A 25,427-nucleotide genomic window follows, 5' to 3' on the forward strand; every position below is an offset into this window, starting at 1 on the left:
TGACAGGTAGAATCTCCCTGGAGAAGGAGTTCCAGTTTTTAGTGGCTTTCTCCCATGGGATAAAATAAGAGGAGATCTGAACTCTGTTCACTTATTTGTAGAAAGCACACAGCGAGCCACTCTCTTGGGGGAGGGGACTCTTGTCCACTTGGCAGTGGGTTTTGTACCTATAGTTTGTTTCCTTGGGGTTGCAGCTCACCTCAGCAGGGGTGATGTGCACTCCTCAGCCTTCTCTCCTAGCTCAGCTCCTAACCATTAGCTTTCTTGAGAACTTTCTGTCCTTTATCTCTCCTTCTGCATGGGAGCCTCTGTGGAAAGCTGGCTTCAGTCAGTTATCTTGCCCCCTTCTCCAAGAATATTCCTTTCAAAGCCCAGATAAACAAAGCACACACAGGATGGCATATTAGATATAAGCAGAATTGCTCCATTCGTTTTAACTTTAAATGGAACTCTCCTAATACCACTCCCCCAAATACATTCTGAACTGAAAAGAAAACCCCATCCTTTGAAAAACACATACAGAAAAAGACTTCTTAAATATAATTTTTAATCTTGTTTAAATGCAAAAAGCATGCAAAGAAAAATGTTGCATAAAGGGACATAAAGCCTTCAAGAAATTATAAAAGAAAATGTGTCTGGATCATTGTCAGTAAGAAGGAAAGTGCTCAGAGATAAAAGAGATAAACCTTTCAGGGCTTTGTCAAGCATGTTACAAGTTTGGAACTCACAGGTTTCAGGTGGAGAAGTAAAATTTTCAAATATTTATTCTCAATAGCTCACTTTAGCAGCTGTGTGGAGAATGGATTAGTTTCAGGAAATTCTGGATGACGAGACAGCTGCCACAGTTCCGAGAAGATAAAGGCCACGGAGATGCAGAACAATGTTCATATCTGAGAGATAATTAGGAATTAAAAGTATTTGAATTTCACAATTGACTAAACACTATAGAGAGGACAAGAAAGATGTCAAGGATGATTCCAAAGACTCTGGCTTAAGCAACTGGGAACAGAATGAAGGTGAGCCATGCAATGGCAAATAAGCTGTTCAGAGCACTCTCTGGGTCCTCAGAATTAAACAGACACTCTGAGAGGCCAAACAGAAAATCACAAGGATAATGACTTTCTCCTGGACATCAGTGCAGCAGAAGCAGAAGGGAAGAACGTCTTGGGAATCTGGAAAAGAAGCTCTATCAAATCCAAAATCAAATGCTGCTTTGGTGCCTGTCAAAGCAGCTCCAACACTGAGAAGAAATTAGGCAGAGACGTCGTCCCCAAGTGGGGACAGCCACAGCTGCAAAAGGTCCTGTTTACATTCTGAGGCAGAATTTAAACAGAAGGGGGAAAATTCAAGAGCTGGTTTGGGACAAATAACAGAAAAGACTGAGAAAAAAAGGAATACAAAACAAGGCCTATAGAAATGTATCTCTAAATGAGACAAAGATACAGTACTCTAAAAGCAATGTCACAGCATCATTTAAAAACACACTACAAGAATGGAGATTAGAGAAGTCAACAGGTAGAAACCTTCAGCTGTAAGATAAGTACTGGAAACCTAACATATGTGGTGGTGACGACTGTTAATATGTTATATATTAGAAGTCTGCTAACAAAGTAGGTCTCAAAGTCATATTACAAAAAAGTATGAGATGATGCTTGTGTTGATTACAGTAATTATTTCATGATGTTACACATGTCAAAATATCGCATACTATACTCTAAACATACTCAATTTTTATTTTCAATAATACCTTAATAAGTTGGAAAAAGTTTAAACACTACAAGAAGCAAAAATGAAACTTACAAAGTTTCTGCTTTGTACTTCCATGTAGTTTAAGAAATATGGACTTGCTCAAACCGAGGATGAAAGATGAGCTACGACGGTCAAGTGCAGAGTAAGATACTGGAATCAGAAAGGAGTTACGTGGGGAAAAAAGAGAGGGACAAGATAAGGAGGAGCACAAGAAAATTAAAATGAAAACAGCAAAATTAAAAATACCATTAGTGTGCCCTGATTTAAGAGGGGATTGAAAAATATGCATTTTGTTGAGGCTAATGGCAACAAAATCTTAAAACTGACAACAAGAAAGCAGAATCTCTAGACTGGAAACACAGCTTTGTCAGAAGAATGGGGGCTAGAAGTCTCAGGTCCACACTGGAAGGAGTGAGAGTTGGAAGAATTTGTGAAAACTGTCTGAGAAGCAATTCAGTCGCTGGTTACTCTCCCTCCTCCATCACTGCATGTGACCAGGCAGCTGCCCATATAACAACCTGGTAAAGCTTGGAGGGTTTTTAAATCTATTTATTTTTATCTGAGAGAGAGAAAGACATGTCTCAGAACTATGGGTCACACAAGACGAAGGGACCATTCTGAAAACAAAGGAACTAAAAAATCACAGAACATTGAGCATAAAATATACATTTTGCTCCACCCTATTTTTAACCTATCAGCCTTCTGACATGCTAAGGCAAAAAGTAAAGGGTTCTTACGTCAGGAACCTGGCTAGTCTAAAAGAGAAACCCTAAAAATACTAACATTTGGTGGCTGTCCAGTAAAAGCAGCCCTGCCACATCGTCCTACATTAAATCTCAAATTTTCTAAGTCCCACTGACATGCTTAAAGTTTCCCGAGCAGACAGTTTAGAATCATCAGTTATCTGAGGAAAGCTTCTGCCATGGAAGATAGAAACCAAAATTTAAAAAAACGACAAAATCTTGAGAGAGAGACTGTGCAAGAAGAAATATTTTTAAATTGGGGATAGCAGAATATTCAAAAACAAAAATAAAAAAGCACTTAGAAATTAAAAGTACGCAAGACATTTGGACAAATTTGGTTAATAGAATTGAGAGAATCTCTAAAAACTTACACCCAAAAAAAAAAAAAAAAAAAAAGAGGGAGATGAAGGCAGGGGAGAAAATGTAAGATTGTTGGGAGACAAATTCAGGTCAAACAGCCAGCCAACAGAAATCCAGAAACGAAGAGGGGAAAGAAACTCACATAATTCCAGAAATATTCTCACATCTAAAGGATGTGAATTGTCTGGTAAAAGTCCAATAATTCGGTGCTCAGCAGCTCATGATAATGAATCTCCACCAACACACACATCATTTTGAAATCACAGAACAGAGTCAAGCACAAGAGGGCAGGAAGAGGAAAACTGGTCACATTCAATGGAGAAGGATTAGATGTGAGAATTATCTCAGATTTACACAGCAGCAAGGCCACAAGGAAAAATATAATACAGAAATAACGTCAGACGTCCACTGGAGATGATCCCTCCACAGACGTCTATACCTAGCCAAACTACCACTTAAATATGAGGATACAATAAAAACATACTTATTTAGACAGCAATGTTTAACAACAAAAAAAACTCCCATTTATATTTTTTCTCAAGAAATAGCTAGAGAATATGCTTCAAGAAAACTAGAAAGTAAATTGACAAAAACAAAAGAAACTATCTCAAAAATATCCATATCACCCTCTTCCCATCTCAAAAAATTACCTCCAGCTAGTAAAGGGACAAGCCTGGATTAACCGCAGATGGCCCTGGACTCTGGGACTGTCCTTCCTCACTGTACACCGAGAGACCGGCTAGGTAAAGTTGAGTCTACGGTAACACGGGACAGACCAAGCGTTCATCATTTATAAAGAGCTCATGCAAAGCCATAAGGAAAACAATGTCTGCTAATAAAAACAAGGAGTAGAAGACATGAAAAGGTAATTAATAAAAACATTAATGGTCACTAAACCAATAAATGGCTTTATTTATCATCTCTGGTAATTAAAAATTGCAAATTAACAAGATGAAATTGGCAGAGTATGCAGAATGATAAATCTCCGTGTTGAGGAGGGTTTGCGCATAGAGGCAGTCTCACCCCTGCTGCTGGGAAGGCAGACTGGGAGGGTCACAACTTGGCATCATACATCCAAGTGCATATATTTTAGTGTGTATAAATGTTAATAAATGAACATTTTAGGAGTCATAATCATTTTCATTTTACTGGTACTTATTTTATACTTTCCAAATATTCTAAAATGAGCACAAATCATTTTTTATAATTAAAAATATCATTATGAAAACCCAATATTTTAAGATTTAAAACATTTTGACCTACTAATTCCCCCATTCCAAATCTAACCTAAGTAAACAAACAGATATGGGAAAAAACAGACGTACAGATGAATACTTAATACAGCATTATTTTTACTAAAGAAAATTAAAAAACAGCTCAAATGCTCAATAATATAATTTAACTTTTGACAAATAATATTAAGAAATTCTCAAAATAAAATGATGTGAGAATGAAGGATACAAATTTGTTGATACAATACATTCTTAATATTATATGAATAATATTTGAGAATTAATACCATAAGTGTAGTGGGATTCCAATTTTAAAGTCTCTTCTTTATATATTAAAATATTTTTCAATTTTCTTATGTTACACTTTATGGTATTTCATATTCTGAAATATGGAAACATTTTAAGCCTTTTTTGAAAAATATACAAACTGAAAATACTTAATGAATGTGGCCAACCTTTAAGAATTATGTAAGGTTATCTATCAAACAGATAAATAATAAAAGCCTGGAATTGGCCAAGAAATTGACAAATGATCCAAATAAAATGAAAATAGTTTAAAATTAACTTTATTCATTTATTAGCACTCAAAAGTGTAAATTAAAATATTGTAAACATAGGAGGCTACATGTGGACCTTCAAATTTAAAAAAGACTTTTAATTAAAAAAAATCAGTAGTCAATATTTTCAGAATAGGGTGATGGGAAACTTTAGCACTACTGTGAGAAAATTAAAAGTGATCCCACCATATATGAAAATACTCTTGTGACAGGTATTGGTTACCCTCCTCTCACACTTCAGCCTTCTAAATTCCTCTCTGTATTGGAGGGGCTGGACGCTCGGCTATCGGATTCCCCAGACTCGACTCGCTCTTCCTACTCAATTGTCCACCCGTGTCTTTCTTCACAGGTGCCGGACCCTCATCCTGGCTTAAGTCACACCTCCTTCTACTCAAGCTTCTCCCTTCCCCCTTCAGACCTCACTGATGTTTCCTCCAAGAAACTGCTTGTACATGGAATTCTATCTTGGAATCCACTTCTACAATAAAGATACTTCTAAGAAAGAAAAACAAACAAAAAAAAGAGCCACCCATTTTTTCTCTCCTTCTGGCTTCAGAAGAGCTAAGGTTGTGCAGCATGGACGCCCGTGTGCGTCCACAGCATCAGCAGAGTCTAGCCGTGCAGTGGCTTTCAGCCTCCCAGGAAACTCCTGCAGCATCACAAGAGAAATGGCTCCTCGTGGAAGGAGGAAATGGCTCAGTGGCAGTGGGAATGACTCTCAAAGCAACCCCGGCTGCACACACACCCATGAGCTGTACGTGACAGCACTTTGCTTCGTGCTCGCCCACCTCGGGGTGGGGGGGCAGTAACAGCTTCAGAAAGTCACGGTGTCTGGGTAATAGCGTCACTATTCCGTTTCCTTCTCCAGCACTTGCAACACTTTTGTCATCAATTCCATATTCAAATCACCCTCCTGTGACTTACATCTTCCTGACTGAAGTTGGATGATACACACCTAACCATTCCCTTCTTCTTGACCCCAGAAGGGCTTATTTGTTTTAACTATTAAAGCAAATTAATACGAAATGTGAATAAAAATTATTACAGAAAGGTGATTGCATTAGTATTAACAAATAAAAAATCTCCAAAAACCTACCAATTTCTTATTTTGTTAAGAAATTTAGGGTGAGGGCCAGTTGCGGCAGCTCACTCCTATAATCCTAGCACTCTGGGAGACCGAGGTGGGTGAATTGCCTGAGCTCCCGAGTTTGAGACCAGTCTGAGCAAAGTGAGTCCCTGTTTCTACTAAAAATTAAAAAAAAAAAAAAAAAAAAGCTATATATGGTGTCTGACACACCTCCTGGAGGCAGAACATAATTAGAAGAGTAACTTTACCTAACAAATATGATCAGTATAACCTGGTTCTCTGTACCATCAATGAATCCCCAAAAATAATAAAAAAGAAAAGAAAAAGCTATCCAGGCATGGTGGGGGACACCTGTATTCCCAGATACTTGGGAGGCTGAGGCAAGAAGATCACCTGAACTCAAAGAGTTTGAGGTTGCTGTGAGCCGTGACGCCACAGGACTCTACCAAGTGTGACAAAGTATGACTCTGTCTCAAAAAGAAAGAAAAGGAAGGGAAGTAAAGGGAGAAATTTAGGGTATATTTCTATAATGTCTGTCCATGCCCCAATTAAAATATATGGTTATGGATAAGTTTTAGATACATAGATAGGTACTCACCATTTCCTGCTAAGTATACTGCTAAGTGGGTTAAAAAGTAGCGCTGAATGTGTGCTTATCATATGGTCCATTCAATTCTACTTCTAGAAATATTTTCTGGAGGAATTTTGCTTCTGAACCAAAATATATTTGAGAGGCTGACAATACACTATTTCTGGTCCCAGTTGATAATTTCATAAATATTTGCTTTATATTTATTTTGGAGTCTTTGTATGCACTCTATGTAAGCATGAGATACTTTTGCATAAAAAAAGAAAAAGAAAAAAACAAGGATATATGGAATATGATTCCAGGGAAATAGCAATTTGCATGGTTTAAAGCAGAATCATCAACTTCAGGCAGAATAATCTGTGTCATAAACGTATGAAGAAACTAATTATGCTCTCCAACATGTATGATTCATTCATAAATTAAACCAGATGAAAATATGCCCAATGTCATTTAACAATTTCTATGTGGAAAAACGATGGGTATCTTGATGTCTTAGTATTTCTCTTTTTTCCCAAAGTTTCTCAAATAAACGCATTATTTCTTTAAAAATTCAATAAAACACTTAATAAAATATGTTAATATAAGTTCAGAAATACATTCCATTTATGTTCTGGGCGTTATTCTTACTCTTGGGATGTTAATCCAATTGGTTTCATCAACCAAACTCTTAACACACTAGGAATTATAAATCAGTGCTCTTCAACTTCATGGTATATCAGCTGTAAATCCGCCCAGGAGAACCTAGTATGTTCCCAGCTAAATTGGATGAAGCCACTTTAACTATAAGAAAATCAGCATTCTGAGTAGGTCCCCACAGGGGGTGCAGCACCATCCTCTTTGCCATCTCCTCTCAACCTCCTCTCAGCCCCAGAGAGGCCTTTTCCCCTGGTCCCAGCACCTTGGCATTGGCGGCTGCTCCTGCCTGGACACTCACCCCACTCTGGATCCCCACTCAGATCTCAGCATCAGTTTCCCTTGCTAGACCCCCTACCACCCATCTCACAGTTTACATGTGCATGCCACCCCAAACTTCTCTCTTCACAGCACTTTAATACTATTTGTAAGAACACATTTATTTGTGTGATTATGGGACCAATGACACCGCCTTCATCATACTGTAAGTTCCACCAGGGCCTGGGACACGTGTTTCACTCACCTCCACATGCCCAGATCTGACCTAAAGCCCAACACCTAGCAAACACTCCATGTTTTGTTTCATGGAATAGGTGACTGGAGGAATGAACAAGCTCTCAAATGAACCAACAAAGCAAATTCAAAATGATCAGAATAAAACATTTAATGGCCATTTCACCCAGGCTTTAAACTAAACATTACTACTTGAAATTTGATCTGTGCATATTGTATACATGTATTGAAACATCACACTTTCCCCTAAATAGGTACGATTATTCTGTGTCAATTAAACATAAAATAAAACTTTAAAATTTGTGAGCATTTGGGGGGAAAAAATCCATTCAATCAAAAGTGCTAACTCAGACCAATAATTACCTCGCATTGCAATGAGGAGGACAAGTGAGGGCCGTTTGGAAAGTACCCAGTCACATAATATGAAAAATAGACACATCTGGGACTGGATACTTTCCAGACAGCCCTCATATATTCAATCTGAGCTCATCAAACTAACTTTGGGGGGGTTGTTTACATGTATAATTCTCACCTACAAGTATCTCTTACAAACTCCTTTATAACCCGAATATCCAATGATGACTCATGCCCTTGAGATTTAGTTTGTGGCAGGTAAGAATAGAAAAGATGAGAAAATATATCAGCCTTCTAAGATTAAACACTATACTCTTCTGTCGGGAACCTGGAGTCCTAAACTAAAATGTTTCCCTTCCGATCCCCAATAGCAGAAGCTGCACCTCACGTAATTGCTTCCAAGGGGGAAATATTACTTATTCTTTCTGACTGGCTGTCACCGTGCTTGGAGTTAATCCTCCTGAAATGCCCAGCTCCATATAATTTGTAAGAATCTCTCTGTGGCAGTGTGAGAAGTAAACTTATTTGTCCATGTGTGAGGGACTGTTAGTTCCCAAAGCACAAAAGATTTTATTAAGAAGATGACAACTGTTTCTGGTTTTCCAGTCCAAATGCTGTGGATTTCTACACTGTCCTACATCGTGTTCAGACAGTGGACTGACAATTCTCCACGCGGCTGCTTTTGAGAGCAGCCTTTGATGGAGCTACGTCTTCTGTTCCTTCATCATCTACGTTCACCTGCTCCGTAACGGCACCCCTCTCCCTCACAGGCCTGCCCCACATGCACCCTCTCCTCATTGCCTCTGACCCCCCAGATCTCCCCCACCTGGCTCATCTGGCAACTTTAGCTCTTACCCAAAGACCTATTTAAAATTATAATCCCTCCAAACACTTCCTATACCTCTTTCTTCCTTTAGATATTTTCCAGAGCTTTTATGCCATACGACGTACCTCTCATTTTTATTTTCTTTATTATCTATTTTCTCTCATCTAGGATAAATGCTCCACGAAGACAAAAGACCTCTGTCCCTTTCATGAGCTGCTATATTCTCAGCCCTTACTGTAGGCACTCAAAGATTGCTGACCTAACAAAGGACTTTGCCATTAGAACTATCCAATCTGAAATATTCCTGTGAGATCACCTGTATACTGGGAGTACTTATTCCCACTTTGCCAATGAGAATAGTGAGAGTCCCACTCAACATAAAGATACGGTTGTTGCCTGCTCAATCTGGACTCCTCATACTTATAAACTAGCCAGGAAATAAAGGCATTAATAACTGATAAGGTAAATTACCTGGTGACCAGGACTAAGAGGGCACCTGCTGTATGCTGGTGGGTGGGAAGAATGTATTAGGCACTTGGGAGATTCCCTGGGGCATCTCATGGCGTTCTCGTTTCCAGTTATAACCATCACTATATTAGCACCACAACCATGCTGTGAAGAGCACAGTAATCTAAGGCTCAGAACCCTCAGGAAAACACCAGGCAAGTCTCCTATATAATCAAAAGTACTAGCTAAAAGAGAGAAAAATCTAGATTGTTGGGGACAGCAGATGATAGGTATCAATAATGGCCTTGATACCACCTGCGTTAGTGGTGCCGCCCCACTATTCCTCCTCAAGTAAGTTTTCTTGGAAACTGTGACCAACCAGAATTTTGGAGAAGCTCTGCCTGGATAGAGGGACCCTATGTGAGAAGCAGGTGAATCTGAAGGGAGTAGCCTGCTGTGGGCCTTTCCTCCACTTGCTATAGGCGTTGGGTCATTACAGTGACAGACACACCCTTCTCTGGAGACTTCCCCTATGCTAAAGAGGGGCCGCTTCCTTGGGGAGGCCAATCCCTGCAGTGGGGAACAGAGCAATAGCCAAGGGCCAGCAGACACAGGGCTGAAGAGGCCGTCCATCTCACCTCCAGGAGGGATGACCTCAGTGGGACAATTCATGGTTCAGAGCTTCCCCACAGAAGCATACTGGGCTGTTCCAGCTGGGGCTCTATTTGTGTTCAGTGTTTGACCTCCTGCTCCTTCCTGCTCCTCTCCCTGCCCTTCTTCTGAGAGGACTCTTTCAATAAATCACATAAACAGGAACTCCTGCCTTGCCTCTGCTTCCCGGGAACCTGAGGAAGATGAGAGGCACATGCAAATTGTCTCTGGAAGCATGCATCCCAGGCAGAAGCCTCTCAGATCCTCACAGATAGGATTCCAATGACCAGCGCACAAAACTAACAGGAAAATTCACAAAACTCTAGAATAAATAAGAGCATGAGAGCAACTGAAAGGAGACAAATCTCATAAAATACAATCATCAGGTGCAAAATACATGTATGGAAAATAGAAGAGAAACTGAAGGCATGAATGATAACAAAACCTATCAGAGCAGGCACAGGAGAAAGAAGAAAGAATTCAGTGCATAACAGTGAACACAATTAAATCTCAGTAATTAGACTAAAGAGCAGATTAGACCCAAGGAAACAAAGAATCAATGTGGTAGAAAGATGTGGATAAATATCTGAGAATACAACACAGAGAGCCCTGAAAGTGAAAACATAAAATGCAGGTTCAGAGACACGGAGCAGAGAGCGAACATGCCGCATCCTCCTGACAGCTGGCCAGAGTCCCATTTGCAGAGAGAAAGGTGGGCAAACTATTATTTCAGGAGATGATGCCTACAATTTTTCAGAGTTCATGAGAAACACCAATCCACAGATTCAGCACATCAACTAAACCCCAAATTGTGTAAACAAGAAGAAATTCACTATGAGACATCCACAGAGTGGGCTGAGGCAAGCCCGGCTCAATCTGAGTCCTGATTCGAGCAGCTAATAACTGGGCAATCTGAGACATCACTGAACTTTTCTTTGTCATAGTTGTCAGAGTTTCCAACCTGTAAAAATGGTTCTAAAAATAGTACCTACTTTATTGACTATTATGAAGATTAAATGAGTTGATGTTTCCAATGCTTGTTACTGCCACCGGAGTCATCATCTTGAATTCTCACCAGAATGTTCTGGATGAGAACTGATTCCTTATTAATTGCCTACCCATAAGCTGTATGTGAACTGGCCTGCTTTGCCCTAAGATTTAACCCTAATGGAAGCCAAACCAAGCATCCTGCACAAGAAGCCAAACGCCCAAAGATGAGCAACAAAAACAGTGGGTTTTTTTCTCTTTATATTCAGAAGAAAGACAACCATTCCCCTCCCCTCCTAAACGGAGAGAAAAATGTTTGGCTCCTTTGCCATAGAAAGATCCCAGGTTCTGGCCATAACCAGGTAGAATGTAAATATATCCTTCCAACAGCCAGAGACACCCCAGATAGAGCCAGAGACTGGGCTTTATTCCTGGGAAGAAAACACCCCCATATTTCTTGGATGGTGAGGACGCCAGCGTTTCCTTCATGAACATGATCTACAACTACACATACGTGACATTTACGATTTTATGTGTAAAACAGCTCTAAACAAAGAGGGCATTTTCTACAGAAAGTATAAAGAAAGGAAGAATAAAAGGAAGCAAGGGGAAAGTAGGAAGGAGAGAAGTGGGAGAGACCTTTCATAAAATCTTCATCCAAAATAGCACTGGCATGGTAGAAATGGAACAGAAAAATAAGTTTAAAAAAATCTCTATTTTCTATAATGTACTGCATTTGACAATTTAGGTAAATTTTCTGATACAGTGTGTAATTTCTTATGTTTAAGCACTATTTTCTTGGCAAGGTGTAATAAAAAATACTAGTTCTGCAGGTAGCATAGAACACAACTCAACTTACAGATTCTTCAGAGCAGCTCTGAGAATGCACGGGATATGCACCCTGGGCAATCCCCACAGCGCGGCTTTGCAGATGGGAAAGTGCCCTTACAATGGACATTTGCTGTGCCAGGCAGACACCCACAATTGCTGTGAATTCTCCCAGTTCTCTCAAGTACATTTTTATAGACTGGGAAGGGCCTGGGGCCACCAACACTGGGGAGAGAACAATGGCATGGTTCTCTTGTTAGGCCCAAGGCAGGGCCTACCCCCCACCCCCGCCATTTGTAGCTCTTTTAAAAGGTATTTAGTGCTACTTTGTTCTGAGATCTGGTTCACTGTTGCCAATTTGGAGCCACGGGGAGGATCCACCTGGACATCTTTTTAATTTTACACTGAAAACAATCATTAAAGAGAATGTAAAATGTGCTTTGTAGATCAGTGTGCTGTATTAAAGGAAAGAAGAAAAAATACGTTTATACACACACATACAAACACACATGCACACACGTGCACACACTGTGGGCAGAAAACAGGATTATGAAATACAGGGACTCTTCATAAAATTCCATTTTACAAGATGTTTCTTTTAGGTTTTCAATACAGGAGAAGAGGTCTGTCTTACAGGCATCGGTCCCCACACACACCTTTCCTCCCTCTGGTGGTAATGTTCTGTGTAATGCTAATTAAACGGACGTGTGCAACTAGTTTGCAGGTTACAGGATTCAAGGCAGTCTGAATTCTTCCTTCATCTAAAAATAGAATAAGAAAGTAACCTGCTAGTCTCTAGCCTTTATAGTAAGTAGACTGAGAATTGAATTGTAAAGTCATATTTCACAGAAAAATCTAAATTGACTTCTCAGGTTATGAATACTTGATTATGGTAGGAACAGTTCAGAAATAGCCCCATTTTAATTCACTTAGAAAAGGCAGCTATTCATTATACTGAGTCTTGTGGCCAGGAAAGAGGCCAGAGAGAGCATAATTTTCCACTGTCGAGCTTAATCCACTTAGAGAACAGACATTCTCAGTCTGTTCCACAGCAGACGGGGGCTGCGGAGCACCATACTTGGGGAAGTGTTAGTGGTGATCCAAGTGGAACTCTGACCTAAAGGAACATGACCCACAAAAAACGCTAACAGCAAATGTACATGTAGACGTATTAAGAACGCACATATTATTCAAGATGCTCTCTTTACGAGGATGAGCACCATCTGGGACTGATCTTTAACATCTTAACATCACTATCTTGAAAGGAAAGGAGAGGCAGAGATACAATTTCATTTACTTTGAACACTATTTTCGGAAATGGAAGTAATTCTGGAAATATCATGTTTCCCTGCCAAAGTCATCTTAAGAATAACTCTCCGCATTTTTACTTAAAGGGAATTGCCAGGGAAAACCTGTACCTAGTGAAAGTTAACGGACCAGTGGAAACAGAACACAACAGTCTACGTGAATGGGAGTTATAGTCTACAGATAGTTGAGAAAGGAAACAGAACGGCTTACCTTTATGATGGTTGCCACTGGATACAACTTTCCCCCACAAGGTTACAAGGAAGATTATTATTAGCAGTTTTCCTTTTGTTGCTTTCTGTAATTGTCTCTTACTCATCCTGAAAATAAAAAATAAAATAAAAATCCTAAGTATGGGAAATCATTGCTTTCCATTATAACTGTGCAACATTAAAGCCTTCTAGAACCCCTTGCCCCATTTAACTTCTCAAGATTTTATTTCTTGTATTTAAAATGCTATTCACATAGACAGTATGAGCAGAAAAAAATAAATGTTTTCCAAGGTACACTGATGTGACAGAAGAAGTCCACGAAGTCCAGTTTAGTCAGTATCGGTCCATTTAACAATGGCCCAAAGCAGGTTGGAAGTATTACCATATTTCTCTTCATAAAAGGTAGATTCAGCTTATTTACAAAACTCAAAGTACAGTCATTTGAATAATCTTTAAATAGACTCCTTATGATTTACTTTATTTTCTAAAGATTTCTTCTTCAGTGCCAACTCAAATGGTCAAGGTAAACAGTTTAGATAAAACTGCTTAGATGAATTCCTGCACAGAATAAAGTCACTTCAAATCTATTATCTCTAATGTGCTTTTAAGAAAAAACCAAACACCAGGCAGCTGGCGGTAAACTGACCTGCACCGTCTGGTGCACACAGTCCTACCACAGCAACGCCGTGCTGCTGGGATCCATTCTGCTGCACTTTATCAGAAGTGGGAGAAAAATGGAAAAACAGAATGAAAAATGCCAAATTAACATTTTCAAGTGGAGCCCTTTAAACTCAGGAAACCAAAAACTGTTATAAGAGAACGAGAGCTATCCTCAATGAAATGTCAGCGCCCAACTCCTCCTGCACTTTACACACGTCTCACCGGCTCCTCAGCACAAAGGTGGCCTGAGGTTTGTCCGTCCCATCTCATACAGGACAAAATTTAGAAATTTTCCTAAGGTCGCATTTAATGGTAAAGTGAAAATTCAAACCCCAGATTTTCTAATCCTAAAATTCTTACGTGAACTCTTGCATGGCTAAGGAATAAGCAAAACTGATATGAAATCATATCCATCCGCATTTATTTATGAGGGAGACAAAATATATCCCTGTCGCCTGGTGCCTTTCAGAGTTAGATCCTGTGCTGAACTCCATTTCTGCCTGGCCTGCAGACCCTTGCCTGCCCACCCTTGCCTGCCCTAGGTTTAATGCAACTTCCTGGGGTCACTTTCTGACCTTGCCTGATTCCTCTTTCTCCTGAATTCTCTTAAATTATTCTTTGTCTTATACCTTCACTTCAAACCATTCCATTATCCAGAAATATGACTCACTGGCTGCTGGTAGCAATGATGGCTGTACAATTTCAAACACATGGATAAAAGGCATGAAAAAAATAAATATACATGTATTTTAATATACAGATATGTTAACATTTCTAGGCTTGGGGAAGCTGTGCACATTAGTTCAGATGTTGAGGAGGCCACATTATGACTTATAAGCCTGGACTCCTGAGTCAGACTGTCTGGGTTGGGGTCTAAGCTCTACTGGCTGTTAATTATGTGACCTGTACACAATTTTACTTTTTCCCAATCTGCTGCTTCTGTTCCTTCTGTTGTAATATGAGATAAAAGATGTGAAATACCCAGCCCCTCCACTGGTCTGTACCTGGGAGGCCAGCCTCACCCACAAGGTGACTGCAGGCATCTCAGCAGCACCGACAGCTGCAGACTCCCCATGGACCTCAGTCTTGTGACATGTCAAAGATGGTACATAATGGAATAGCTATTTGAGCTTTTAGATCAGAGTGTTTGGGTTCAAAATCATACTTCCTGTTTACCGGCTATGTGATTTTAAGCAAATTACTTCATAACTCAGAGTATCTTCACTGTCAATGAGATGAGGATGATAATAATACATAGTTCTTTGTGTTCCTGGTATGAAGATTCAATCAAGCAGTCCAGGTTTAACACTGGGCATAGCAAAAACAAACCTTTACTCTGATCATGACTCAGCGAGGCCAGCATTCCCCTACGTGCATTCTGTCAGGCACCAGTTTTGCAGAATGTTAATGCCGTATTACTAAAAAACAAAGTGGGGGATATACTTAGAAAATTCTGAGAGCAACAAATTTAATCAGATACTTTCAACAAGAGGCACATTCTTAAATATGCCTTTTAAGACACATTTTCTGGGAATCTTCCTGGAGTAACATAGGATACCTATAGCTCAGGAAGCCTCTTAGGTAAATAGTCCAGGTTAGTATTCTTCTGGGTAAGCCAAATGCCCATTTCAGATCTTCCATTCTATTGCCTTAGTTTCCTCTCTCAGCAACATTACTGTTAGCTTTGTTTTAAGATTCTTCTCTTTGTCCACATTTTTTTCAACCACCCTCCCGCCCCTTGTGCAGCCCGTCCCTGCCACTGGATTGTACTATGTACCAGATGGGAGCAGAAAGGGCTGCTCATCTGACAGCAAGAGCTGCTTAGCATAGTTCCTGATAATCACTTTCCCAGAGCAAATGGCCTCTGCTCCAAGGGCAATGACCCATCATTTTTTCCACACCATCCTGTGCCCACCCGAGGGAGTGACAGAGCTGATAACTAGACACATGGAAACAGAAACGCCCAGAAATTTGCCAGGCTGTGCTGTCACAGTAAAGAAAGAAAGGAGAACGTAGGTCAACTTTTGGAAGGCTGTAACAACTGCTGCTCTTACCCCGCATGCCACCTCGATTCCCATCCAGTCAATCACCACGAGTGTCAGCATTACCCCTGAATATGCCTTACATGAGTACACTTGTATCTACCCAGTGCAATATGCAATTCAAACCACCAAAACTTCCCACGGCCACAGTGTCCTCACGGGACTCCTGCCCACAGGGCCCTCCTCCGGCCCGGATGCCAGCTGCTATGTCTGCCTTTTCGTTACCTTCTTTATGTGCAGTACTTATTGCTAAGTGCCCGATAAGTATTGTTGACTGAGTGTGATGAATGTAAGTAATGTTGACTTTATGCTGTAGCCAAAAAGCTACCTATGATTTTGAGACATCCTTACTTAAACTCTTCACATGATTCCCTTCTATGCTCAGGAAACAAAAAAAAAAGTCAGAATCCTCAGGGGGTTATAAAAATATTATAGTGGAATTTAAAAAAAAGTTTTGGTTCTTTTTCTATGTCTCTAATCTTACTTTATGCCATCCCTCCCCATCTCTCTGTCCACACACACACTCATGGTCTATATTTTAATTCTATAAAACATCTTTAATGGCTCCCAGCTAAATCTCGCCTCCCAGGCTGACCTGGAGGTGCAAGTGGGGATTCCTCCCACAGGGTCTGCTCCAAGCTGTGGTGAGTGCCGTCCTCGACGCACAATAAACACTCGACACAGGGTCACAATCCACTTCCTACCTCCTTCCATCACTCTCATACATGAGTCCCAAAGACAAAGACCACACCGCAGGTGCCTGTGAACAGCACAGGGCCTAATCCCGAGTCCAGCTTAGAGACTAGTAAGTATCTGGGGAGTGCTGCTGGTGCCTTCTGGCCAAGTATATTGGGTAGCTGTCAATAAGAGGGGGTGCAAGTACGCGTCATACCCCTAAAATGAAATTAGGAGAGAACAAACAGGAAGAGAGAGAGAAAGGAGAACGGGTGTGGGAAATTGAGAAGAACATGAGAAGGGGACAATCCGGTTCTGAAAGCGTCTCGTTCTGATTTTTAGTAACAGCCAAGTTTGGGCATAGTGACATGTGATGCAGTGACAGAGGACTGTTGACAAAGGGACAATTTTCTCTTTCCCCTTCAAGGGAAAAATCTGAAGGGTACATTTCTTCTTGACCTTGTACCAGATCGCATGTGGAAGGGACTTTCCCCCTCACTCTATTTGCTAACCACCAGGTCCCAGTTTAAAAATTTCTAGCACATCTTGGAATTGTCACATTCATCTGTAAAAACAGCAAAATTTAAGTGAATTTTACAAGAGCAAAAACCGAGTGAAAAGAAACTGGAAACTGAAGGAGAAACACACAGAGAAGACGAAACCTTGAAATTGCTCCCCCAGCAGCAGCGGGTCGCTGGGAAGGGGGAGAATTGAGTGATGGTCCCCTTGGCAGGGAGGATGCTGCAGTGGAAAGCTGTCAGTGTGCAGGGTGACGATTAAATCTCCTGGACTGCCTCCCACTCGTCACTGCTGTGCCACATGCTTCTGTTACATGCAAGAGATTCAGACTTTGGGGTTATTTGAAATCTTTCCCCACCCACTAATGTTAAAAATGCGTTTAATTATGAAAAAAAAAAAAAGAGGCAAGAATTATAAGCCCTGTGTGCTGTAAGAACAATCATTTCCCCATAAAAAGAGAAAGTAAATTTAACTGGTGTACAGACCCAAATGTGGGGAGAAAAAAGCATGAGGAGCCCAATACAGACAGGAGATAGGAACAGGGGCCTGGAAGCTGGAACCTGGAAGCACCTGGCCTCCCTTGGAGCTTAAGACACTTCTGTGGAAAGAAAGGTTCTGTAAGGCAAATACATTCTTAGGTCTTTTTAGAAGATTTATGTACACTGACCTAACATTCAGACAAACCTGGTGTTAGCTAATCCCAGGGCACAGAATCTAATACAGAAATCAACCCTTAGGGTAGAATATTCCAGCTGATAAGGCCAGTGCCCTTTCTCCTTACAGGGACCAGACAGATCTTTATGAAATGTAAATCAGATCATATGACCCCTCCAGCTCCACCATTTGTTTAAAATCTTAGAATTTACCTACTCATTGAAATGAGAGATTTTGTTATCTAACTTTCTCACGGAGACAAAGCCAGACACCATTTCCCTCTCGACCTCTCTGACCTCACTCCACATCTGAGGTCCCTCACGCCCCCTGCTTCAGCTGCATGGGCCTCCCCTCCGTCCTTTCTGCCAGGCTTGCTCTAGGCCTTGTACTGAATGTTCCCTCTGCCTGGAAGGCTCTTCCTCCTGTCCCTGCATAGTGCTCAGTTTTACATAATCTCCTCCACAGACGTCCAGAGCCCCCTGTCCTCCAGGGTCCAGAGAGACACACCCTGCGGTCTTTCTCTCTCGACATCCTTTATTCATTTGTGCAAATGTTATTGTCTTCTTCTTCCCATTAAAAATGCAACATCTATGAGGGCCAGGATGCTGCCGGTTAGTCGCTGTGCTGGCAGGTGGAACACCGCCTGGATCACGGAACTCCAAGAGATGAAGGAAGACGTGCATTGATTTTATAATCACAAGAAAAGAGGTGAGTCTTTTAAATGGAGAAGTTTTATTACTTCCTTTAACCAAAAAAAATTAAATTTCTGTTCTGTTCAGCAACTAGGAATGCTGATGTCAAGAACAGTGTACATATTGGTTGAATGATGGCAGATGAAGTGGGAAGGAGCACTGAGTGGGAGGTGGGGACTGGAAACCACAAATAGATTATTCTTTCAAGAAACTTGCAGAGAAGAGAAGCAGGGGGCTGGCGAGATAGATCTGAACGAGGTGAAGGCCAAGAGCTAGAAGAATGAAAGAAGTTAGAGACACCGAAGTGAGGATAGTTATGAAGCTTAATGTTTGAGTTCAAAAAACATGATGAGTAGCGGGGCAGATGAAAGCATTCCCCAAGTGTAACTTATTATTCTTATTATTAATTTTAATTTCCTTATCTTTATAGAAACAAAATGTATCCTCCAAAACTAAATTACTCTTTGTTCTTGCTGATAGATTTTTACAATACTGCTACTAAATAGGACATGGAGAGACACAAGCTTAAGTGTGTTATTATTGCTTGTAATCCAATAACAGCCAACCTGACTAGCAATTTCTGATAAATACAGAGGATTTACAGTAGATCTTAGAGTATCTTAAGATCCTAGAGATCTTATAGTAGATCTAAGCTATTTGCTGAAATAGCAATTATTTTGAGGTAGGTAGGGCAGTCAGCACTGAGATAGACGAAAGAATAGAGATTAGATGGTGTAGACAACTATTAAATCACAGCAGACTCACATGCATCTACTTTGTATAAGAACATAGAGGAAAAATGTAGCAGGCAGTCACGTGACTCATGCATGTCCTCATGTCCTCACCATGTTGATTGTTACATCATCCAAAAACTGAGGCAGGGCGGCACCTGTGGCTCAAAGGAGTAGGGCGCCAGCCCCATATGTTGGAGGTGGTAGGTTCAAACCCAGCCCCAGCCAAAAAAAAAAAAAAAAAAAAAAACTGAGGCAGTTAATTTTCATTATTTTCTCATAACTATTCTTTTTGTTTTCATTTCATATCATATATCCAATATCACCACGTGATAGTATTTCAATCCACACTTACAAAGCACATTATTTTAATCAATACTTCCCTATAGAAGATTTCTCATCTTACAAATTATCATCAAAAGTTTATAGAGTTGCATTTCCCTATGCCAGTCGTACGATTAGCCTAATTAGGTCATGTTCTCTTAAGTAACTTTAAAACACAGACGATGGAATCCAGGTCAGTTTCTCAAATCTGTCTGAATTGAAATAATTACTTTAAAATGCTCACTTATTTGATATATTAGTGTTTTGCAATCAATTTATATTTTGGATGCTGTTTAGTAAGGAATTTGACCCTGGAGATTTTGCCAAGAAAGCTCTAGTGGTTCCTAAGGATTTCTTGGCAGCAAATACAAGCCTCATTTAAGAACCACAATTACCTACTTCCTTCACCCAAATTTTATGCTTCCATTCATTTCTCCACAATGCTGCAATTTTGGTGGGTACAGAAGCCCAGAAGCACTGTTGATTTATGCCTGGCTGTGTATCACCAAATTGTTAGATTCGTACAAATGCTTTTGCCACCCACAGATTGAAATGACATGGCGTAGAAATGGATTATCATTTGAATGATTTCTCCAGAAACCTATAATATTCTAAAGCTCCAAGTCTAATATCCCAAACACACAAAACACCATAAAGCCACAATAGAGCAATCATTTAATATTTATGGGAGGACTAGAGCAACACCTGGAATGATGAAGGCTGAGCCTTATCACTGTGTATCCATCATTACAAGTGAATTACCTGCCCTCCCATCTATCTATAAAATGGCAATGTCGTCTATTTTTTCCAACAGAAATGTCATTATAATAAACAAGAAATCATGTGACAGTTTGAACCCAAAAGAAAGATATATGATACCTCAGAGATATTACTATTTCTCTAAAAGGTCCTTCTCTCAGAGCATGGGTTTATAAACCAGAAACACCTGCCTCAACATGATCCTGGGCTCTAACACACAATTCTTAAATAAATTTGTCAAGTCTGCTGATAACTTGAGTCTCAATGCACACACAGAAAATGCATGAATACTATTATTCAATGGTAGAATCATTGTAAAGGACAGATAACATTTTTAAAGCATTTAACACAAAGTCAGGCATAAGTAGACACTCATAAACTGTAGCTATTTTACACATTATTAATATTAATAATGTATGAGGTACGCTGCATCTACACCAATTTTGTTAAGCATGTATACACATGGAAGCAAACTCAAAGGAAACCAAGTAGGTGGGAGGTGAGAAGAGGGGTTGGGTTCAGGTCACACCTCATGGGGAACAGTGCACACATTCTGGGCAAAGGGCACACTTATAACTTTGACTTAAAATGTACAAGCACAAATTATGTAACCAAAATGTGTGTGTAGCTGTAATAATTCTAAAATAAAATATCTGGAATATAACCTCTTGGCTAAGAACAAAAGGTAAATAAAAAGTCTTTGAACAATAAATGTAAAAAGCTTACATGTTTCAATCATAGGTGAGAACTGAAGCTGTCTTCTAGGAAACTACCCTAAGTCTACCAAATCAAAAAGTAAGAATATAGAGCAATGGGTTAAAAATGGAAGCACAGCTGACTGATAAACAGTGTCTTCCGATGGTTCTGCCACATAAATGTTGATACTGGGATATCAGAGAATAGATGTCAAATCTAAAACCGCATAGCACTCTGGGATCCCCAGGAATGCCCCCCATGTGATGCACAGAGCTCAGCATGCCGGCAGGGTCAGTAATATCACTATGTGTGTTTTTCCTAGTTTTACACGTCGAAACATGCTGGCTCACTTAGTATCTCACTCAACCCTTACATTAATTCTTTAATCTCTTCATATATTGGTATCCCCAGATTACATATGAGAATCTGAAAGAATAATTTGAAGATGCGTAGGAAGTGGCAGAGGCAAGTCCCCGGTCCAGACCTTCCGCCTCCTGGTTCAGCGCTCGTCCCACTGGGGCGTGAACAACATTCCACATCCTCGGTAGGGAGTCCTAAAGGCACTTGTGCATTTAGACAAGGGTGCCTTTTAAGAAAAGGATAAATTAAGAGCTAGTTCTTAGTTAACTAGAAAATTTTCAAAAGAAAATCACCTCATTGCCATGACACTGAAAAAGGAAATACTATGGTACCCAGAACTATGCCCTATGGGCTACCAGACGATCAAGGTTTAAATGGCGCACCAATTACCATTTGTACATACCACGTGATCTGGTGGATGGTGAGTTAAAACTTTCACAGCAAAGTACCCCTGGACCACTGGACACCAGCCTATTGAGGTTAGAACAAAAGGAACTGCTACCCCAGAAGTGACCACCTTAGGTAGGGTAGCTAGATAAAATACAAGATGTCCATTTAAAATGTAGTCGACCTGAAATTCCCAGTTAATTATGTCACATAATTTTAATGCAAATTGCCAGCCTTACCCTAGTTTTTAATTATATTATTTTAGCAAGACACAAATATTGACTTCTATGTGTAATTGAGCCCGTCTGAGGAAAAGCAAGCTTAGACTTTTCTAGAGGATATAGAGATTAAAATCATGAAATCTTCATTTGTTCTTTAATCAATACTTTTCTCATACCAGATGGATAAAAACTATACCTTTAATTTGGCTACTATCCTACTGGCCAATTGAGAAGATTCTGAATTGCTTATTCCAGTTAAAAACATAGCAAATTTAGTGTAACCTGACCACTAAGAGCACAGGGTTTAAAGTCAGACACGGGGGTTGGGGCATGGTTACATACTAGCTGGTAAACACACGCTAGTTATGCTCAAGTGCCCGCCTCACTGAGCTGATTTGTGTAAAGCTCCCAGCACAGATCTTGTCACTTAGTAAGCAGCGTAAGTGAACATTAGCTACGACACAGTCGCTAGAAGTGCTCCTGGGATTAACTTCTTTATTCTGAGAGGAATAAGCAGCTGATTATGTTCTATGTCTGTCCTAGGAGCACCACAAGTATCCAAAAAGCAACATTAAATGCAGGTCTTTCATCCTTACATGCCCAGGTGAGGTATTTCACCGTTTCCCGCTGACTGCAGCGCTGGGAGGCAGTGCATCCATCATTCAAATCTGCATCTCTTTTCATTTCACAGTATTCACCTTAAACTTCATTTTCCCTGCATTTCTGTTTTGTATTCAGTGCCACTCTCCTTACCATGTGTTTACTTATTTTTTAAAATTATGAACAGGATCCAAATATGTTCTTCCGAAAGAAAGTAAGTAAAAGGCAGTACGGTACTAGGGGATGACCAAAGATAAGATTTCAGACTGAACCACGGTATCCAGATATACATGCTATCAAACAATAAGCCATCAGCCAATTTGAGTTTAATTGAACCAAAATTTAAAATATACAAAAACTATTCAAATTCGAAGCAAGCCTAGTTGATGCAATTTAATATGAAATGCTTGAGTACTACCAAATCTTGATGGTTTCTAAAAGAAAGGACTGGATAATTAAGTTCTGGTAACAGAAAATCTTTTATATTTCATCTCCTCTCCTATGAAAACTTCAGACAAAAGTACCAACAGGAGTAGAGACTTGGATTTACTTCCTCCTGCCTTGGCAACAGACGATGCTGGGTGACAATGTGGCAGGTGGTAGGGGACAGGCAGATGCTCTGCAGACACAGACCGTCCAGAGAGCACCCACCGCTGTGCACTCAGACAGGGCTACATTCTCAACTGCTGGGTGGAGTATCACTAAATAGAGCATGAAAGAAAACTTCCAGTGTGTAGCCTTCTATGGTCACAATTAGAAGTAGCCTTTCATAAATCACAAACTTAGTATTTAATGTTGTGATTACATATGGTAAAAGAGAGAGCTCTATAACTAAGATCTACGCTTCATATGCAGGTTTCATAACAAAATATTTTCACTCTTTTTTTTAACAAGGCTTTTATAGCTATTAATGCAAATCATCTGTGGTAAAGGAACCATTTCTGAATATTTCTTCCCTCTGTCCCCCTGGGACTAGTTCTGCACTTCGATACCTTTTGCTCTGGTGCACCTGTTCTCTTAGGAGACGAGGCACAGAAGGAATCCCCTTCAGCTCAGCTCCTCCTCCTTCACGCCAGCAAAGGAGTGAAGAAATGAGTGAGAGTGAGCTGGGTGCAGCGGCTCACACCTGCAATCCCAGCACTTTTGGAGATCTGTCCACTGATCCCTTGAACTCAGAAGTTGGAGACCAGCCTAAGCAAGAGCGACACCCCATCTCTACTAGAAACAGAAAAAATCACCCAGGTGTTGTGGAGGGCACTGTAGTCCCAGATACTCAGGAGGCTGAGGCAAGAGGATTTCTCATGCCCAAGAGTCTGAGGTTGCTATGAGCTATGATGCCATGACACTCTACCGAGAGCGACAGGGTAAGACTGAAAAAAATGAGTGAGAATGATGGAAAATTACCTCTAACATTGTTAGGATGAAGTTTGTAGTCCAAGAAGACAGTTTATTTTCACTGTGACTATAGGTAGAGATAGGAAGGATTTTTCTCTTGGTGAGTTCAGCCCTCCAGCTTGGTCAATATGCCATCACGATATAAAACGTGCACTTAGCCCAGGCTTTTCTCAGAGGTGAGTGAACGGAAGAGCTGCAGTGTGCATCCGACTCTGTAACCATCCACCATCCCATGGAAGGCAGAGACGCTGACACATTGCAACCTGACCACAGACGTCACGGAAGGAAACAACCTGAGATACAAAGCTGGCCATCCTGTGTCTTCAAAAGAATCTGGTAGGAAGGAGTCCATGGAGAGATGGTTTAATCACATTCACCAGAGTTAACACTTCTCGATAAGAGCAGGAATTCAAGAGCTGGGTGTTTTGGCTCATGCCTGTAATCTTGATAACAACGGAGGCTGAGGCAAGAAGACCAGGTGAGGTCAGGGGTTCAAAGCCAGCCTGAACAACACAGTGAGGACCATGTCTAAACAATAAGAAGGATTATCTGAGGATGGCAGGTGGTTCCAGCTACTTGAGAGGCCGACGCAGAAGGCTCACTTGAGCCTAAGAGTTTGAAGCTACAGTGAACTACAATCACCCTACTACACTCCAGCCTGGGTGACAGAGCAAGACCTTGTCTCTAACAAGTAAAGTAGAATAAAAGGAACAGTTTAGTTGACAGTCTTATACAGCAGCATCAAACCCCCAAGCACAGCTACTTGCTAAGGCACAATGAGAGACACAGTGATGCTGGCAGCCACACGTTTTTATAGCTTCACTTTATAAGTGCTGTATGTGCCGATGTTGGTGCAGAACACCTGCTGATGAGCTGTCTGTGAGGGAAGAGAGGATCCTCAGAAGATCTTAATACAACAAAGTACCAAACTCGGTTTTCAGCTAACAGCTCAAGTAACTGGGCACTCAACTGCTCAGGAAGCAAAGACACAGCATCCTGTGTTGTGCACCTGCCCTGCAGAAGCCTCTGTGTGTGTTGCTTTCTGGTGCATTCCTTTTGCAATGAGATTTCAGTTCCTTTTAAAATCTCACTCTGTTTACCCTTCCCAGTATCTTAGACTTACTTTCCTTTAGGAATAAAATCAGGCACATAACACGCACTAACTCTACCTTCTCTTTGCCACCAGCTGCTTTTTTCCTCCCCTGACATTTTCCTTACAGATGAATTTGGTTCCCCCAGTGATGCAGACGTGTTCCTGTGCTGTACAATCGCTCTGCAAAGCAGCAGTCAAGTGGTTAAATGTGCAATCTTGAGAAATGTATTATATTGTGAAATTATGTCCCAAGGTGCTGGGGGAAGCCTATTACCTAACTCTATTTTAGAGAAATGGCCCATAGAACACCCTGAGTAGAGGAAAGCCCTGCATTACAGGGGGATGCAGGGCCGGCCCCAAATAGAGCCATTCTGATTTCATATTCTCTGAAAACCTACAGACCTATTTCCTCCCAATTTATACGCTCTCACTTCAACTGCTGGGAACAATAATTTAAGATACATCAGGTGGAATATTTCACAAAACAGCTGTACCAGACACCACTGCAGTTTAGCAACAATCTAACCAGTAATCCCTGAGTTAACA

General features: G+C 40.6%; 1 protein-coding gene across 1 annotated transcript in view; it reads right to left on the minus strand.

Moving 5' to 3' along the window:
• The window catches only part of FAM19A2 (family with sequence similarity 19 member A2, C-C motif chemokine like), a 453,820-nt gene that overhangs the window by 142,497 nt on the left and 285,896 nt on the right, over window positions 1–25,427 (minus strand). Inside the window, exon 2 of the mRNA XM_012810581.1 lies at window positions 13,075–13,181. Within this exon, the coding sequence (XP_012666035.1) occupies window positions 13,075–13,180 (106 nt within the window). The 5' untranslated portion in view covers window position 13,181. The remainder of the gene's footprint in view (window positions 1–13,074; window positions 13,182–25,427) is intronic.

Source organism: Otolemur garnettii, unplaced genomic scaffold, assembly GCF_000181295.1.
Source record: "Otolemur garnettii isolate 467f Iridium unplaced genomic scaffold, OtoGar3 scaffold00138, whole genome shotgun sequence".
Lineage (NCBI taxonomy): Eukaryota > Metazoa > Chordata > Mammalia > Primates > Galagidae > Otolemur > Otolemur garnettii.